The sequence below is a fragment of the Corvus moneduloides genome, chromosome 4 (genome assembly GCF_009650955.1).
Source record: "Corvus moneduloides isolate bCorMon1 chromosome 4, bCorMon1.pri, whole genome shotgun sequence".
Lineage (NCBI taxonomy): Eukaryota > Metazoa > Chordata > Aves > Passeriformes > Corvidae > Corvus > Corvus moneduloides.
In genome coordinates, this window is record NC_045479.1 from 10,020,695 (window position 1) to 10,040,571 (window position 19,877).

The 19,877-nt window shown below is 42.0% G+C and overlaps 1 protein-coding gene across 3 annotated transcripts in view; it reads right to left on the reverse strand.

Moving 5' to 3' along the window:
- LOC116443092 (potassium voltage-gated channel subfamily KQT member 1-like) overlaps positions 1 to 19,877 on the reverse strand; it is a 429,428-nt gene that overhangs the window by 365,289 nt on the left and 44,262 nt on the right. For all 3 annotated transcript variants that reach the window (XM_032106956.1, XM_032106955.1, XM_032106957.1), the window contains exons 8-11: positions 15,780 to 15,890; positions 15,382 to 15,477; positions 14,449 to 14,577; positions 12,349 to 12,511 (exon numbers count right to left, since the gene is read on the reverse strand). In XM_032106956.1, the coding sequence (XP_031962847.1) occupies positions 12,349 to 12,511; positions 14,449 to 14,577; positions 15,382 to 15,477; positions 15,780 to 15,890 (499 nt within the window). The remainder of the gene's footprint in view (positions 1 to 12,348; positions 12,512 to 14,448; positions 14,578 to 15,381; positions 15,478 to 15,779; positions 15,891 to 19,877) is intronic.

The following is a 19,877-nucleotide window of genomic DNA, read 5'->3' on the forward strand; positions in this document are numbered from 1 at the left end:
TATTAACTCTGATCAATAGATTTCATACGACAGCTGCACAAGATCAACCAACGATGCAACCTATACAGAACATTGCAAATATTTGCTCATTGGGAAATTACTGTTGTTTCCTCTTCTCTTTCCAAAAGATAACAGTATTGCAAAACATGATTTAGCCAAGTATTCCAATGCTAAAGGTGCACCAGTTGTATGTACACAGCAGATTACTGGACACTCCAGAACTGAAGGGGAATCAGTTCCAGATGTTTTCTACTGATTAAATTCAGACCAAGCAAGGTTAAGCAAATGACAAGCAGCTGCTTTTCTTTTTTGCCATAGTCATGACAAATCCCCTTAGAGTTCTAACTGACTCTAAGTAGCAGACACTGGGTGCAGCACCTTTTTTCCCTGGGATTTCATGGTTAACAGAGACTGTGAACAGCCTCCCTAGCAACTAATTGTTCTCACCCCCAGTCTGACAGGTTTTATGCAGATAAAAATTAAAAGGAAGAAGCTCAAAAATAAAAACAAACAAACAAATATTCTTTGAAATACCCCAGTGATGTAAACCCTAAATCACAGCTCCTCTCACTGCACATACTGCTGTCTACTGAAGTAAGTCAAAGTAGAACAAAAGAAATATTAAGGTGTCACTAAACCAGGCCATGGCTCAGAGCAACACAGGCATCACCTTTATGACCCATCACTTCATTTCAAACAGGGCAGAAACATTTTTTACCATGTATAGAGGTTGAAACAAAGCTTTACTTCTTAGGCTTGTCTCCTATTTATCCTCAGCCATTCAGAGGTTTTTTCACACCTGATAGGATTAAACTGAAATAAAGACATTGTGTGTGTGTGTGTCCTTAAGCAAACTGACAGGTCAGATTTTCCATCCCAGCTTTTATTCTGAGCGGGGCAAGGAAGCATTTCCAAAGCACAGAACTTCCAAATTCCTTCCAAGGCAAATATTCCCATGGAGTTGTGGTTGGGAAAATCTGGAAAGAACAGCATGCACGCCTGTATATCAAAATTATTTCCCAAACACTGTCTTTGACTGCAAAGAGCATGCTGTGTAAAGGGACACATGAAGCACAGTAAATGGTTTAGAAGTGGCTACACCTGGCTACTTCAACAGGGAGCAAAACCAAAAAAAGGGAACACTCAGTCTTTTCTTCTCTGTTTTTCAGCTAATGGTCAGTATATAGGGACACAGCCCTGCCCCCAAAGAACTAGTGTTTATTTTGCTTCTAATTATGGAATCTTTTCAGCATTCCCAGCTGACACATAACTGAAATAAGCAAAATACAGGCTTTTCAAGATATTAATTCACTTAGATTAAAAGAATATTTTGAGGAGTAGTAAAAGTATATTTACTACTCCACCATCCACGTAAAACCAGTTTAAAAGGCCATAATTTTTTAGACATGATGCCCTGATCTCCCACAATAACGTTTTGTCATTTCCATAAGAACAAAACCAAATTTTTGTGGCTAAAAAGTAGCTTTCCATTCTAGATTAAATCACATCATCTTTTCCCCACAGAGCATTCACTACATCTCCTGCAAAAAATTAGCTTTCCTTGCAAAAGGTGCCATCCCTGATTACCACTCCTCCTTGTTTATGCTAAGGATAAACAACTGTGCAGGCCCATGTTTAATCCTGCATTGACTTATTGTGTTCTCCACTTCTGTAATGCTGTGTCAGTCTGAAAACATTTCATAAAGAGTTAGGACTCACAGCATCTCCGTGACAGAGACAAGACTTATACTCATGTAGCAGACGGTGCAACCGAAGCACAGTGAGTTAACTGTCTGCCCGAGGTCACCCCGAGAATCAGTAACAGAATCCAGGAATCCAGCCCTCCCTCCTCAGCACGGGATGAGCCTTGGACAGCCAGCCCCAACACCAACACAAGGATTCCAGCAGGGCCTGCTGTGATGTGCTGGGGTTTTGTCACTGCCTTTGATCCTCACTTTAACCCATTTCACTTGTGGAAAAGGGTTTGAGACAAAAGCTGACAATTCTGGGCTTTTTTTACAAAACCAGTACACACACACAAAAAAAAAAAAAAGGGAAGAAATGCAAAAAGTTGTCCTTATTCCCATTTATAAGAACCTGCTTCTCACCTTCAGTAAAAAGGCTCCATGTTGGCTCAAAAATGCCTTCACTTCCATGCAGTCACCAGGGAACTGCAATGAACCTCACAGTCCACAGCACTACAGCTGCATGCATGTCACCACCACTCTAAATGCTGGCTGGGATTCCCCCCTCTCCCTGTTTCCTTTTTCTCATCCACTGGATTGCATGGACATGTGCATTGCAGTTTGAAATTAAATTACTGCAGTTTGAAGTTTGGGCTTTGGCACATTAGAAATGGCACAATGTTCCATTTTCACACTGGGGTGAGACTGTTGCTACCTCCCTGAAACTTAGCAAAAAGATGGAATTCTTAAGTAGCCATAGTGAGAGAAATCCAAACTGTGTAGCACATCCTTATCTGTATTTTTAAGAGCATGTTTCAGAGACTGTTTTCCCAGACTACCTTAAGTTATATATTAGTTCCCCATTCCCAACGGCACAAGCTGCAGGACAATTTTTAATAATAAAGTAACTTGACTAATTAGAAAAATCATGGTCTTAACCAGGGTTCCCTGCCCTCCACAAAGAAGGAAAGCTCAAATCCCAATTTCCCCTCTTTTCCTACTCTCTCCAAGGCTGCCTTTGCTTCCCCAAAATGATTTGGTCCACCTGACCCCAGGCAGGGCAAGTGCAGCAAAGCTGTCCCAGCTCCCTGGAGCCCAACACATCCCTCAACACCAGAATGGAGTTATTTCTTCCACACTGTGGGGTCATGTCCCATAAACAGCTGGTTAATAGACGGGAGATCAGGTCAAGCAGCTGCTGGATATCAAAAGTGTGGGGACAGATCGCTGCAGGGAATTTGTGATCCAGGATTAGGGGGGAGACAGGGCAGGAGCATCCCTACCCTGGGGAAGGCTCCCAGGCTGCCTTCCAGAGTTCTCTCAGCCACTTCTACAGAACAGAATAAAAATCCCACTCTAACCCATGGCCTGGCCCCTCAATGGGTTTATCTGATAGCACCTGAGGCAGAAACCTCTCTAAATGCATTTGTCATTTCAACAGCAAACCTCTGGTAAATGTTTTGTTAAGTATCATATTCCAGCACGTTTTCATCCACTGTACAGGAGCCTAAGCCAGTTTTCTAGGCTACAATCCAGGCCCTGTGTTCATGCACACACACGGATGATACAGGAAAGGGTGACTTAAATCAGTATGAAAATTGTCTTCTGCTTATCTCCTACTTAAAACGCACATTGCCACATCAGAGGAAAAACAAAACCCACTCGATCTGACATGATTGCTCATGACTAATTCATGTTCCCTGTTACTTATTTCCTTCCTACTGACTGGCTTGATTGTGGGTGGGTTTTTTCCTTTTATTTTTCCTTCTTAAATTCCTCCTTCCCTTGGAGCCAAGCTCCAAAATTGAATATATCTGGGGATTGTTCTCGCAGATAAGGTGAGGGGAGAGTAAGCTGTTGATGGACAGGGGCTCAGTGCTTTCCTTCACAAGGGCAGGTCATCCTCTCTCAGGACCCACTCCTGAAATCCAGATCCAAAACTGAAAACACCTCATGACTGCTCCTGACAGAGGAAGATTGTACCTCTACTTGCCCCAAGTATCTTACAATGATTATATCCCTCTTTACTTACTGCTTTACATATTCATATTAGTTAAAACCACCACCCTGTAGGCTCCTCATACAGACATCTGACACCACACCCTGATTCACCTCCTCAGGTGCTCTGCTCCCCTGTCCTGCCTGGCTCTATGGCACATCTTTCTTGAGATATGCTAAAACTCTACACTCAGATGCACACAAGGTACTCCCCCAAACTCCTGGGAGATACCCTCACTGCTGGGCCTGGAGAGACACCCTGGGACTGCCTCTGCCTCCCCTCACCAGCTCCCTCCAGCAGCAGAGGCCAGGAGTCCCCAGGAAGCCAAAGCCTCTTTCCACAGCAGGACCTGCTTTACCCTCACTGACCACACCTGGGGCTGCCTTAGCCCCATCATCACCATCCTTATTGACCCCACCTAGGGCCACCCCAACCCATCAGGAAGGGGGTCAAAGCAAGCACATCCGCCCTCCCCTGCCCACAGCCCCAGCTCTGCACACAGGGTAAAGGGGAGGGACACAAAAAAAGATATTTAGAGCGTGGTCCTTTCTCAAAACACCCTTTTCTTTCTTTTTAACACCCTTGTCTAGTAGAGACATTTACATTGTCACACACACAGCTACTTGCACGTGGGGAATAGCTATATTTCATGTGTCTTATCTATTTTCACTTAGATCTATTTTCTCTTAAACCTATTTAGATGTAGACACATTTACATATGCATGAATTAACCACTACATCTCATATCTATTCAACCTTATCTCAATTTACACTTCTGTGTTTACATTTATGTATCTGTTTAGGCTGGGTCAGTTTACACTTCTCTTTAGATTGTATATTAACACATTATATATATGTATAATACATAATATATATATTAATATATATAATATATAGTATATATATTTCTTATTGCACAGAAAATCGTTTTTGACCAGATATGTTTAGAGTTAAATATTTATACTTCCATCTAATTACATATCAGCCTGTTTAGATTTAGATATCTCTATACACTTATATATAACCTCTGTCGAGATTACATATATCAGCTACTTTTACCCTGCAGTGCAAAGCAAATGTAGATGGTTCCAGCTGGACAGAAATTTTGTACTTTAAATTATCATCCTGCATCTCAGCAGCCTCCTGTCAGGGCTGTTAGTGGCTCTCAGGTTCCTTCTGATCATTCCCTGACTCCTCAGCTGTTTGCTTTGCAGGCCCAGAGAACTAAAACCCACCTGACTTGCGCATCTTTTCCAGTCCTTTCTCTTCCGTTCTAACTTTATTTGCTTCTCACTGAATCATTAGCTTATAGCTAGTGACACAATTTGTAGTGTCAATTTTAGCAAATTCAGTGTTAATTTTCAGGAGAAAGAAAAAATTATTAACTGTTTCCTGACACCATGACTGTGTTTACACTTCACGGCTGGTATCTGGGCCAAACTTTCATTCTGCAAAGATTTTCATCTCAAGTTTAGACTGTTAAGGAAAAGCTCACAATTTACCCAGATCATTCTCATCTTTCCTAAGCTTTGGAAAAGCTGAAGCCTGGGATATTCATGGGAATTCACTAAGGAGCTCCTGTGTCTCCCAAGTTATTCTGTGCTGGATTAGCACTGCTGGTAAATTTGCAGGACCTGAGAGATGAGGCGTCTCTGGCTGCTCTGTCCAGACCTTCCCTGACCTGCCCCTGATTTAGCTGTGACAGCAATTTCTCTAATTGAGCAGGTGTCTGTATCTGGTTTTACTTCTGTTTATCTTTGTGTTGCACAACCATGCCTCCCTATCTGCAGCAGTTATTTTAGTAGGATGAGATATTTACAACCAAATAATGACAGAGTTTACAGAAATACAGGCTGGGCAGAATATCAGAGGCCTTGAGAAGTGGAAACACAGGATGCAGTGTGTGAGTACAGGCAGGAGATAAGAGATGGGGCACAGGCTTGGCACTGGAGACCCCACAGCTATAAACAATTCACTAATGGTCAGTTAAAATAAAAAGCAGTCCTGAAGCAGGACAAAACTGGCTGTAAGGGTAACAGAGAACAAATAAATTCTATTTCACACACATAAAACGGAACATAACATGGTAATTTCAGATGAAACCTGGAGCTGCACAGCAATGAGGAAATATGTCAGAGGGTGTTAGGAAACATTTGTAAGTGGATCCCAGGAGAGAAAGGAGAAACCGTCACCACAAACATCATATTCCTCCCTGTTAAGGACATGAGATTTCAACAAGTCATTGTGTGCTTCCCCTCTTCCTCCTGCAGCAAATTATATCCAGGAACTGGAGGAGCACAAATACCAGCAAAACAGGCAGAAATTTAAAAGCAAATTCTACAGTTTTAATTGAATTTTTACTATAGCTGCAGTTTTAATTATTAAATAAAACACACTGAATTTGATTCTCTTTTGTAACAATTAGATCTGGACTAATTCAGTCAAGATTTCAGTTATTGTAGCACTAAATTCTAGTTCTACTTTTATAATGTGTACTCACCCTTTCTTACACAGAACACTGAGTGTAACAGTTCTTAACCTACTTTCTACCATACCTCATCTATTAACTCTGACTTTCCATTCTTGAAAAACCTTTTTTCGTTTCACTCTTTTTCCCAAGGCCGGCTAAGCCAATGGTTTCATGGTACTGTCCAACCTCCTGGACCAAGGCTACAGAAGACCTCTCTGACTAATAGGTTTCTCCAATGCAGATGTTAGGAAAACCCCACAAGGGCCTGTATTTAGTGAGAAGATTCTGGTGATTCCTCAAACATAACAAAGGAGAAATCCAGTTGCTGACTTCATCATCAAGAGTAGATTTCTAGGGTCTTGGATTTTCTTCCTTTCTTCTCTTGCCCAGAGCCTCACACAGCAAGACTATGTATATTCTGGATCCCAGAGTAAAAAGTATCAGGGCTGCATCAGTACTGTGAAAGAGATTACCAAAAACTTCACAGTTTATCAGGTCAATTTATAATCTTACTTTAAAAAGCTGCCTCTGTTTCATTATTAGTCAATATGTTGACTCAAATACAATTTATTTGCTTCTCTCATTTTCTACATTTTTGTTGTTTTGACAGTTATCTGAAATATTCATTTTGGCAACAAAATATCTATGCTGGGGTATGCCCTCCTTTTCAACTCACAGTTATTATTTTTTTCCCCACTGCTGTGCTGATAGTGTCTAGAAAAAGTCTGAGGGAGCTGCAAACACCTTCCCTTACTCTGCATTGCCGCGGTCTCTGCGAACATCTGGTACAAAGTCCATGCTCAAGTCTGGTGTGACCAGTGATCCAAACCCTGCTCTTAAATCAGGCACAACAGGGAGTTGAATAAATGCAGAACAAAAATAAATTTTTAAACCTCAAAAGCTGCCAGATTTAATCAGAAGTAAGAGTGGGTTTGGCAGAGTTAGTTGTTTTCTTCCTGCACCTCCCTCACCCCATCCCCACCCCCAGTCCTCTCATCCACTTTGGCCATACAAGATAAACCACAGAATTCACTGGAAGTTCTCACTCAGGGCAGCCAGGGCTGAACGACTAAGGACTGAAAACCTTCTGGTAAAGAGGTGGTTCCACAATTTTTACACATGGGCAAGTACCATTAGTACAAATCCTGAACTGACAGACAAATGGAGAAGTTAAACAGCTCTACACTGACCACAAATTCTCACTGCAAAGCCACCACCATCTGCTAAGCCCACCTTCTGAAGAGCATGACATTTGTCAGAAGCGTGGTATCTGGATACCTTCTCATGCTACTTTGGTGCATACCTTTATATTTATGATTTTCAGACTTACTGACAGCTATGCAGACCCTCAAAAGCTTTGGTGTTTGCTTTATTCTGTTAATTTTGGCCACGTGTTTTTTCTCACCTTTCTCTCAGCTTGTCAGCACTGGAATCTCTGAATCCACTTCACTTAAAATGTTTGCTTCTTTCTATGTACTGCAGACTGTAATTCATCTGCACCAATAAGGGAAAGCAGCCCCTTTTCCTAGTGGGAAATGCAACCAGTCTCTGGGAACAACGAGCCCATTTCCAGATAGGTGAATGCTGGAATGTCAGCATCCAAACTGGCATTACAGACAGAATATATCAACATTAACACTACTGCACATTTTATATGAGAGGGATGACAAAGGTGAAGGGGTCAGAGAAGACTGCAGTGCTCTCCCCTCTCCTGGTAAAAAGTTACTCTTGTGCAGTTTTGCTTTAAACTGTGCATACATCAGCATACAAGAAACTCCAAAAAGCAAACAGAAAAGCACAGTGATAAATAGGGAATTTTATTTTTAGCCCAGCAGAGATTTATCACTATGAGAGTCTTGTGACTTTGACAAATCTAACAATAATGAGTTGTGTATACAACCTACAACAGCTGACAGAGAATAATGTATCCCATCTGCTGGAGCTGTCTCAGGAGGCTGACCTTCAAGGTCTAAAAACTTTCAAATTTCTATGATTTTTTTCCTCCCTAATAAAAAGCACAATGAAACAGCTATTTGGTTCATTTTGTGAAGGATGCCTTGTGGTAAATAGCTGGTATTTGAAGAGAAGACTCAAAACGCATGTAGAAAATTCCAGTTACACCAAAAGGCCGTTTCCCTTCTGTATGGATCAGTCTCTTGTGACCTGCCACTCACTCTTGCTCTTCTAACTAACTACAATCTTCATACTTGAGTGCCTTCTTTAAACCCTACAGGAACATTAAAGATGTCAGGGGGCTTGCATATGTCTTGTCATCCTGATAACAGATCCTGCTGCAGAGGAGTAGGTACAATGACAGGCAAAAGTACAGGTAAAGATTAATTTCAGGACTACAGAGAATACTTAGGGATATAATCTCAGGTGAGGATGGAATCACTGAGGGTTTCAAATCACTACATGAAAATATTAAATCAGACACTCTGGTATGAAATAGTTGAAGCAACAGACAGCCATGAAAAAAAGCCTGCACTGGAGGGTCACAAAGATGCTCCAAGGGCTGGAGAACCTCTCCTGTAGAGACAGGCTGGGAGAGATGGGGTTGCTCAGGCTGGAGAAGAGAAGCCTCTGGGGAAATCTCATTGCAGCGTTCCAGCACCTAAAGGGAGTATGTAAAAACACTGCAGAGGGACTTTTTACATGGGCAAACAGCGACAGGACAAGGGGAATGGTTTTAAACTAAAAGAGGAGGTATTTAGATTACATGTTAGGTAGAAATTCTTCCCTGTGAGGGTGGGGAGGCCCTGGCACAGGTTGCCCAGAGAAGCTGTGGTTGCCCTGTCCCTGGAAGTGTCCAAGGCCAGGTTGAATGGGGCTTGGAGCAACCTGGGATAGTGGAAGGTGTCCCTGCCCATGGCAGGGGGTGGGACTGGATGATCTTCAAGATTCCTTCCAACCCAAACCATTCTGGGATTCTTTCATCCTTCAGGTCCCTTCCAACCCAACCCATTCTCTGCAATGCCATTCTACGACTTGGCATCACAGTTATTTTCTAGAACTTTCTAAATCTCTATGTTTTGTTTTAGTTTTTCCTTTTAAATTTTTTTTTCTAAATAGCTTCATTTCGAGAGGTTTGCTTCCCAGCAAGGAAATTATTATTGTAGAAGACTTTTGGCCTTTCCCTTTCTGGAAGGATGGACAAGTTCTTAGTACTACAGGTCATTTTGCATCAGTCACACCCAAAACCTCATGCACAGTTCAGAGGTTAGCAATAATTTTTCTTTTATGTTATCAAGTGTTTGTTTCAAAACCCCACCATTTTTGGTGAATAAAGGTCTTGTTTCTATATTATGCACTATCCAATTACATGGGGGTTTTCTATTCCACATACACACAAACCTCTCAGGAACCTTAATGTTGATCATCTCTGTTTTATAAGGTTTCCCTTTTCTCAAACCTTCTTCACAGAAATAAAGGAAAGCATTTTTTCCCACCTTGGGAAGATCTGCCTCCTAAGCAAGGTTTGAGCAAGCCAAGAGTAAGCTGGGTGGATGTGGATACATGAACAAAAGTCATTAAAAAAATTCTATTTGCGTGAGAAAAGGTGTGTTCACATAATGCCATTCCTGAAATAAGGCAAATGTCTCCGTTTTCAAGGATACTTGAACTACTTTCTAGCTATTTCTGCTCAGAACAAGGAATTTTATCAGTGGGGCTGTTACTGTGTTGCCTGTTCCTGACAGTCATTTATTTCAGGCCTTCCTACAGTCCCTCTCTCACATCTGACCAGAGCAGCAAAGAGCTGGTTTAAAGCAGCAGCTCTGCTCCTCCCAGGTCAGGCCTATAAAAGTGATCTAATTCAACCTTGCAGTTTGCCATCATCTGCAAAACATCCAGCCCCCACCAGCAATGAATAAAATATTCCACTATAGCAACACTCAAATAGAAGCTGGCATGGCCCCTTTCAATTACCTTTTTTGAATTATGATTCTCTCTTGCCTTTTCTACTTTCAGCTTTTTTGACAGGAAAAAAATGCCCCCATTTACAGGCTTGAAGCCCAGTACTTCCACTTCCCAGGAATAGAAACCTATTAATTCTGGCAAGGAGAACTTCACTGAGAGAAATCAGGTTTAAACTTTTGAGAGGTGTCAAGAATGTTCAGTCAATTGAGCAATTGAGTTTGCCAGCTACATTCCTGGAAGCTTTGCAACAGAAGGAATGAATCAGTAAAATCAAATTGAGTGTGATTTAACCCTGACACTGGCTTAGGCAAAAAGTGACAGAAAATGAAAAATAGATAAAATTTAATTGGTAAGGAAATAATATGCATGGCTGTCTCTCAGAATAAATTAGGCCAGCTATAATAAAAGTACAAGAAGAAAACATCTTCAGAAAAAGTGGGGAAAATTCTTTCATTTTCCTGTCAGGCAGGAAAAGATGCAGGCTTGTCTTATCACTCTCTTTCCTAGGACACAGAGCTTTGCTCCGATTAACTATGACCATTGAGAGAACACACCCTTAGTGAACAAACATGCACTGGCAGAGTCCCGAGTACAGCCAGCAGAGTCCCCACCATCTTAGTGGCCTCCAGGACTGCTACCAGTTGCACAACACATTGCTGCTTCCATCCATCACATCACAATACCAAAACACACTCAGCAAAATCTGCTGTCACAGGGTCAGCAAGGGAAGCTGCTCCAGTCCAATAAACATGCTGAGAATGAACACAATATTCTGAGACGTGCAGTTAAAGCAGAAACTTTGGTTATAAATATCATACCCTTCACGCCCTCCCCCAGAACCCCAAAAGCACTGGAAATGCCAAACAGCAGTTAAAATAAAGCAACCTGACCTCAAAGTGACAGGTAAGAGATTCACACAAGATTGTAACAAGGAAGAACAGGAGGGGCAATGAAAACTCTCCCTCAGGAGAACCCTGCCTTCCACACTGGCACTTCACAGCTGTAGGTTGCATGCAAGGTCTTGAAGGTCTGTCCAAATCCTGGGAGCCAGATGTTCCTATCCCTTACAGATGTTGCCCCACCACGGCACAGCTCCCAGGTTCCTGCTATTCCACATCTCACTGCTCCAGAGTGGAGGACACAGGTGGCACTGACAATCCACCAACTCTGGAAATTCAGGGCAAGCCAGTGGAACTCCTACCTTTGATTGTGTCCAGTTCAGAAGGCACCACACGTTCCCTTGGGGGGCAAAAATACCTGAAGTACTTTTTATTGAAGAAACCTTCATGTCAAGACCACAGCCACACTCTGTCCAGGCTGACACTTTCTGTCAGCTTCAATGTCATGTGAGAGCAGCAGTTTTATACTGAGCTGGTGCTCAGGTTTATCAAAGACAGAGGAAGGTCTGACCCAAAGCCCCCCAGAGCACACCTTAAATTAGTGCCAGTGTCTCTGGATGCCTCAGTAACCTTGGCAAGGCTTTGGTGCCTCCGGGTATGGAACAGACTATGAGCAAACATTCTCCCCTTTAGCTCAAGATGTAGCAGATCCAGAACAGATTCCCAACCCCATCAGACAAAGGAAATCCATGCAATAGTGGAAAAATTAGCTTTCCAAAAAAACATCTTTTATAGTAAACAATACCATTTCACACGGACTTTTCCATTACAAACTTAATTTTAAAAAAAGGATTTTGCAAACAAAGCAAGTATCTTAACTCAGCATGAAATTCAGACAGTTTCCATGTTGAAATACAACCATCACTTATATAAACACACAATATTTTAAATGAAGCAAGAGAAAAAAACCCACTTATCAAAACCTCTTAGTTGATGTGGGCATAAAAATAGTTTTTTCTTATCACAATTTGTTTGCACAATGTTTAAGAGGGTGCTGTAAAAAAAAGTAGAAATATTTCTCCTGGTTTATTTTTCCTTCCTTCAGAGGCAAAAGGAGTTAAAGTTTAAAGGTAGGGTAGATCTGAGGAAGCTTTCCATCTACCTCTGAAATAATTCAAAACAGAAAAATGAACAATACATCCAACATTTTAATTGATGGTGAACAAAGAAAGCTCTTTTGATATTTTCACCATATGAATTAAAGACTTCCTTTAATTTGTGTCCCCCTATTTTTGTTATGCAACCATCCTTGGTTGGAGGCGTCTTGATTTACTGATTTGCTTAGAATTGTTTTTTCATACAACTTTTCCCTTCATCACATCAATTCTTTGTACGATTGTCTCTTGAAAAATGATAAACCAAGCCTAAGTAAATTACCTCTGGGCTCATCAATGTAGAAAGACACATCTTTTTTGTCCTCTTGTTCATCAATGTGATCGTAAGTGATCTGGGGAACAGACAAGGAATTTTCTCCTGGGTTTATTACAGGTGCAGAACCATTCCCACAGCCCAGCTTCCCTTTTCTTCTGTATCTTCTGGCCTGTGAGAGTAGGAATGGAATGATATCAGAAGATGCTCTCAAACACAGACAAATGCACATGTGTGCTTCACTATACAGTGAATTCACTTGAGGTCGTACATTTTTTATTTAAAGATTGGAACTGAAATTCAGGGAAAGGGTTGCAACCTTTGTTTATGGTTTTAAAGTGTCTGATTCTGAATTATCAACTAAAATCTGGTAAGAATTTGATTCTCAGAAGGCAGCTAGAACATTCCAAAAAATCAAGTCTTTAGTAAAATTTCTCAAATTGGGACTGCAGCTCAAGTCATACAAAATTCTAATGACTTTAGTATCTATCACCTTGTCTGGAACATCTTTCTAAAGCTCTACTTAAACATAATCAGAGACTTTGAACTGCGAATTAGGCCCTGTGCAGCCTCTTCAACTAAAGAAAACTTCACCTTTTGCCAAAAAGGCTAAATAAGGCACCTCAGGAGAAGAGAAATCCTTCCTCCAGCCTCCGAACAGTTCTCCTGATTTTTGAAGCCTAAAGACAGCCTAATAAACACCCTGCAGTTGGTACTTAAAAAAGAAAAATGAAGATTTGATCAACACAAAGAGCTGCAGGGTCAGTATATTCACAAGGCTACTTGATCTACGTCCAAGCCAATTCTTACTTTGTTATGGTCTACAATCAGACTTTTGGAATTCCTTTTTCTGTTCAGCTCTGCAGCAGTTAAACAAATGCATGTTCAAAATTAAATGGGGAAAAAATGGTAGAAATGGGTATTTATTGCAGACAGTAGATGCACTGACATGCATCGAAATACTTCTAAAAGCAAAGATTCCAGGCTCTTGTAGCAGGAAACAAAACCAGGAATCCTCTGGAGAACGAAATACTACAACATGCACAAAATGATCAATATATATTTGAGTCCTTAAAACAGGAAGTTACAGACCAAGAAAGAACAAGAGAAGAGGATCCTTTGGTAAGAGGTGAAAGAACAATTACTATGTGCTTAAATGAGGGCTCGCCGGGCTCAGGGAGGTTCAGATAAATAATATATTATGGAAATATATATATGGAAATCCCTCTCACTAGAGAAAACAGAGGGAAAAATACCTTTTTTTCTATCTCTCCAACCATGGATTGCTTGCTGTTCAGCAACACACACAGGAGTCTTAACTTCAGCTTTGCCCCTTTCCTCCTGGTTTTTCTGTCTCCAGCTGTGACATAGCAAGGTCACACTGCTCCAGCACCAAAACACAGGCATGCACACAGATCAGGCTGTTTCAGCATCCTCCATGTGCCAAGGGGGAATTGCACAGCCCTTTTTCCCTGGGAAACAGGCACCAGTGGGATGCTACTGCCTAAAGGTAATCCTTGACCATCATTTGGGAAACACTGGGTCCCTGAGCTCGACCTGCTGCAGACCTCTGCCTGCTGGAAAGCTTGGCATTGATATCACAGAACTGTGTTTGGGCAATGTCACCTTTGTAGCCAGACACTGTTCCACTTTACTGCACCCACAACTCGGGGATTTGTCTTCATTTCTAAAGAGATAAAAGCAGCAGGGAGTACTTCAGAGAAGAGAAGCTGCTGTCAGCCATAGGTTAAATGTGAACATAAATTTTTAAACCGGCTTTCTCCTTCTTCCTGTATGAACTACTTTGAAAAATGAATGCAAAATGGGAAAGTGGCACCATTGCCTTGTGCTCTGAGAAAGTAGGAGACTCCAAAGGGGATAAAACAATGGAGAGTTGGTACCTGTCTGACCAACAAGGCAAATTTAGTTAGAAGACATTTGTTCCTCAAGAATATTTTAAGGAAAACAAAACGAATCGTGCTGTGGCAGGAGGAAAACAACCGTATTTCGGGTGTCCAGATTGCTCAGGCGCTTCACGAGGCTCCTGGCAAGTTAATTATAATTTAAAGTGAAAAGCAAGCAGAGAGCGAACCCTGCCAGTGCTGTCACCTGTTTTCTCAGACCGGGACTAGATGGCGCTGGAGACTTTTTGGGATTTTGCACGGGAGCTGTCACATAGATCTTCCAGGTGGCTGTGGAGGTGCAGGATTTCTCGGCTGCGTAGCAGCGCCACAGGGTCTGTAAAGAAACCCAAAGAACCTCACTGGAGGAGCAGTCAACGGGCTTCTGCACGGCAAATTTTGCAGCAAATCCAACTGACAACAAACCCCTCAGTCCAGGTAAACACCATTCCTGACAAAATACAGCCGTGGTGGATGCAGTTTGCACCAGGACATGAACACACATCACACAGAAATCTTCAGTGTGCTCTTGGAGTGCTCCCGCCACGAGCTGGGATCAAACCCTGCCCACAGGAAAAATAAATAAATAAATCCAACTCGGCCCTCATAAAAGTGAATCCCCCTCTGAATGCTGCAGTTTCCTTTTTCTGCACTGTGCCACATTGAATGTTTGTGCACTGTGCTATTTAATTCTTTATATTATTGTATGGAATGTTACGCTGGGAGATTTTTCAAAAAACAGGTGTGTTTTTTCATGTATTTGTACACACATTCATCACCTCAGGATCTGGCAGATGCACAGGACCTAAAAGAATATGAAAAGGAACTTATGAATTAAATATTATAATGAAGTTGGGTTTTTTTTGTTTTTTGGCGGTTTTTTTAATATTTCACTACATATACTCACTGCATCCAGTTAGTGTCATTATGCCTATAAATATCAGGTATAGTGCAGCTTCCAGAAAGGGAGAGGCAATTATCTCATTTTCTCTACTGACTGATGTGGATCAAAATGGCAAAGTGGTTAAACACAAGTTATAGATCTATAATAAATTTAGGAATGGTGATTCTCAATACTTGAACTTCCAGGCCACACTCTCTCTCCAATAAACTCTGAGGTATTTTACTGTCGTGGCCTTACCTGAATTAGGGAAGCTGCAGCTGGGATTTGTCTATTGAAATGCTTCTGACGTTGCTTCTGCTGTACCTTCAGGGCAAAACCAGACCCCAGAATACCCTAAATACAACCAAAGTTACTAGTCAGACTTGTATATGACTTCACATACCTAAATCAAATACTCAGCATATAGAATAAACAGACATTTAATAAAAGACTTTATAAAATTAATTTTTCAATGTCTACAGTGACAGAGTTCTATTTATTCCAACAAAAAAATCTGAAACTGAGCAGATCAACAGCAGAATCGTGTAACTTCAATAAACAGCATGTGTTTATTGCTGTGGTCCACAGGTTACAGGAGCCAGAGGCATTCACAGAGGTGGACACACCTTTAACGAAGGGATTCGAGTTCTACGTACGGCTGGCAGGGCAAAGAAGGAGATGGCAAATACTGAGAAGCAGGAAGCTATTGTCTTCCCAATCCACGTCTGGGGAACTTTGTCTCCATAGCCGATTGTTGTGACTGTTACCTAGGCCAGAAACAAACACCTGTTTCAGTGCAATGGGGTACATTTATCTCTCCAAAAAGCACAAAAAACCAAAAGAATGAAAGGGAAAAAAATTAGCAAAGTATCATGAGACAGGAGTGAATCAACAGTGTTTGGATGTGGGGATAAGGAAACCTGTGCTGACAGGAGTGAAAAGGGACAGAACTCACCCATCCCAGCTGAATCCTCACAGCAAGAGGAGGAACACACAACCACTCCAGGATGAGTTCTCTCCCAAAGTCAACCTGCCAGTAGAGCTAGACCTGAACACAGCTGGGCCCTGTGCTTAGCTTTCTTCCTTCCCCACAAATACAGGACCTGGCCACCCAAAATTGTGTTTAAGCCACAAGGTGCTTGAACTTGGATCTGATCACTGCTTATCAGGACCAGGTACTCCCTAAGGGACGAGGGGCCCACAGTCAAAGGAGACAACAGAGCCAGCAGGGCAGCACCTCTCCAGACAGGCCACAGTCCCTTCCAAGCAAAACAGAAGCAGAAAGTGCAGCCAGGCCCACTCAAGAGCCTGGATTATAATGCAGCAGCACAACAGTGAGGCAGGTCTGGCAGCAATCCACAGGTCAGGATTAGGATCGAGAGCAGTGGTCAGCACAGAAGTCCACAGGGAGGGGCCAATAGCAGGGCATCATCCCATGGGTGGAAATCAGGATCAAGGGAGTCCATCAGCTGCAGCTGAGCTAGAGTCCATCTCTCCTGTGCTTAAATATTGCCCCTGGGTGTGCGTGGAGCATCACCAGTGAGGTCATGCTGGGCAGGGTCATTAGGCCAATTAGTGCCCTCAGGTCTGGCATCTGTAGGGACTTGGCTCTACAGGGACTTGCTGTGGAGGTGGCAGGCCAGCCCTGAAAAGCCCCAGAGGTAGGAGGACCTAATCGGGACAGAGGTTTGGGGCTATTCCTGAAGAGCCCCAGCAGGATGGAAAAGAATTCATTATGAGCCAGAGGTCAGGAAGCACCTGGTGCAGGGGGAAAACAGGGTCCAGGTGGAGGCTGGTCCATCAGAAAGGTTTGTGATGGAACAAGGACCCCCTGCTTCCCAACGGAAGGGGATAATCAGCTGATCCCAAAGCAGGGACCCACAGCAAGCCACGGGAATCACACCAGACAGGCACCATGGTCATAGCAGGACCATGGTCTGAAACAGACACCCTGGGCCATGGGAGTGTTGGGTTTTCAGCATCCTCAGAGCTCTGCTGCTGCCATAAAATGGTGTGAGAAACGTGGCTTGGACCCTTGAGAAGTGAAAAGCTTCTGGTGAGGAACAGAAGAGTTCTGTCATCAATACTAACCACTGGGGAGAACTGTAAATAGAAAAAATGTACTTTTATTTGGAAGCACCAGCCCCAAACCTAGTTCCCCTCCCTTGACTTCGCCTTGAATGGTAGCAGAAACACAGCCAAAACAGACTTAAAAGAATATGCAAATTTACACTGACTATAAAGAGGCTGCCTTTTATGGAAAAATTTGCTGACAAATGCTTAGATGTTATGCAAAAATAGTCTTCTAAGAAGAAACTATCAAGCAATAAAGGCATGGGAAGAATATATTTCCTCCTACTCTCAGAGCTGGAAGAAAGATTTGCAGGGAAAAATATCACCAACTACTACCAAAATTAGCTTTTCCAAGTTCCAAAAAACAGTTAGATTTGTGTTTATTCTTCACAAATTTTCCACTTGATGAAGACCACTTTGTAGTATCTATATCCTTGAATGAATATTGTTCTTTTGATCTGCAAACTGCTCTCAGCAGGAGCTCTGCCTTGCCAGGTGTTTGTCCAGATTTAATGTGGCTGGTCAAGTGACTCAGGTGCTGTGTGCTATCAGCAGGACAAACACATGAGTTTGCCAGTCCCCAAAATTCAACTTTGAAATGCAGCATATGTTACTGGGCAGTGGAGGAAGTTAAAGCTCTGTTTCTTTAACAGCACTTCAGCTCCTCAGTGCACCCAGATGATCCCTCAAAGTCTGTGATTTTTCCTTCCTTTTCCCCTCTCTTTTCTTATGAAAGGCTTCTTGGTTTTTTTGGGGGGGAGGGGGGGTTTGGTTATTTTTTTTTCTAAGTTCTCCAGCACACAGGACTTAAAACCAAACTGCAGTAATGTTGAGCTGCATTAGTGTTACTATGGAAGACAGCATGAAAGCTGTAACCACAGAAAAAATGAATTTTCCATCTCCACAGCAGGCGTTTGGCTGGCAGACTCCTGCAGGTGCCTGAACATGTCTCAGAAAGTTTTTCCCTGGCTACCTTAAGAGGGTTCCTTCTCAGTAATCTAATTAGCACTTTGAATACATGGAAAGGATTATAAGCAATGTAATTCTCTGGCTTTCTTAATCACAGCAGAACTTTTTTTCTACTTGTACATCCCAAAGTTATCAGTATTTCTGAGCAGAGAACGTTGAATAACTGGGCTCTGGAAAATGACACCTCCTGTAACACGGATTTATGATGGCACATTCCAGCTGTGTGCACAGGCTCTAAACACACATGTGTACACCTCAAAAAGGGAAGAACCCTGATTTAGTAGCAGTCAACAGGGCTGCTCAGATGTTTTAAGACAGGCAGGTGTCCTCAGGTGTGAGGAGTCAGAACTAACTACCTCAAAAAACACACTAACTATAAAGGGGCTCAAACTGCTACCTCTGGCATGGAAATTTACTGCTGGAAATTCTGAGCAGTTGATCCCAAGTACCTGTGCCAGTTAACACCAATTTACTGGAGCAAGTATTTTACTCCAGCCCAGTGGTACAGAATAGCTGAGTTTGCAGCAAGATCAATAAGCATTACAAGCAGCAAGAGGCAAGCAGGGAGGGCCAACAGAAGAGAAGCCTCCTATGTGCTCTTCTCTCCTCAAGGAAACAATCCCCAAAAGGGACAGGCAAACTGCTGTGTCATGGGTTGCAATTCTGGCAGACTGACCATGCTGCTGGAAGTGGTTTACACGTGCCCTACATGCTACAGCTTCTGAGAACGGCTTCATGTAAAACACACAAAGTCTTTGGTATGTCTTCACAGTTTAACCTGTTTGCCTGCCAAACCTAGGAGAAAAAACCTAGCATTTAACTGAAGCAGGTGAATGTAGTTAGCATTTAATTCCAACTCTCATTTGTTCTTTATTTTCTCTTTTCTCTGTATTTAAACCTTTCAGGTCATTTGTATCAAGTTCAGCAAGCTTGCACTTTCTCCCCAAACCAAAACGTTGCCCATAATAGACTCTGTGGTTTTTTTCAGACATGTAAGACTTTCAGATACTTGTTACCAAGATTTTTTTTTTTTTTTTCCAATGGCTCAGTTTTGAAAGGCAAAAGTAAAAATCAAATTTCACTCCCTAGTAACTCCACATCTGTGTTTCTATGTTCCAGGAGATTTGAAAAGAAAAAGAAACTGATTCACTTTGTCCTTTGTTCCTGTTCCCAGCTGTGAACTGCACCTGCACCGTGACTCACTAAATGCTGAGGAGGCCTAGATGCCTGAAAAGCTTAAACAACAATTTGAACAGTGTTCCTCACACAGCCAGAGAAAGAGGAGCTGATTTTATCTTGCTGCTACACAGAGCAAGTCAAGTTTTGGAAAATAACAAAACCCACTGAACACTTTGCATGTCCCATCCACACACTTGGAAACACAGATCCCAAGTCATCTATCCCAACAAGGTAATGTGCATTTTAAACTTCTCTGTTGGTCTTTATGACTCCTTTTAAATTCCTGAAGTCCAAAATACTCTTGTATAAACACACTCTGACTTTTTTAACCTTAATCTTGTTACTCTTTACTCATATCAATGCCATAGCTTCCAGTGTTTAGAAGCATTTTGTAATTCATACCTAAATACTCAATGGAACTAATGAAGCAAGCTCTGGAAAACTAGAGAAAATAGAAATAGAAATAGAAATAAAAATAAAAATAAGTAGAAAAAGTACACTGGGTTCACATGGAATTTTTATCACATGCAGGA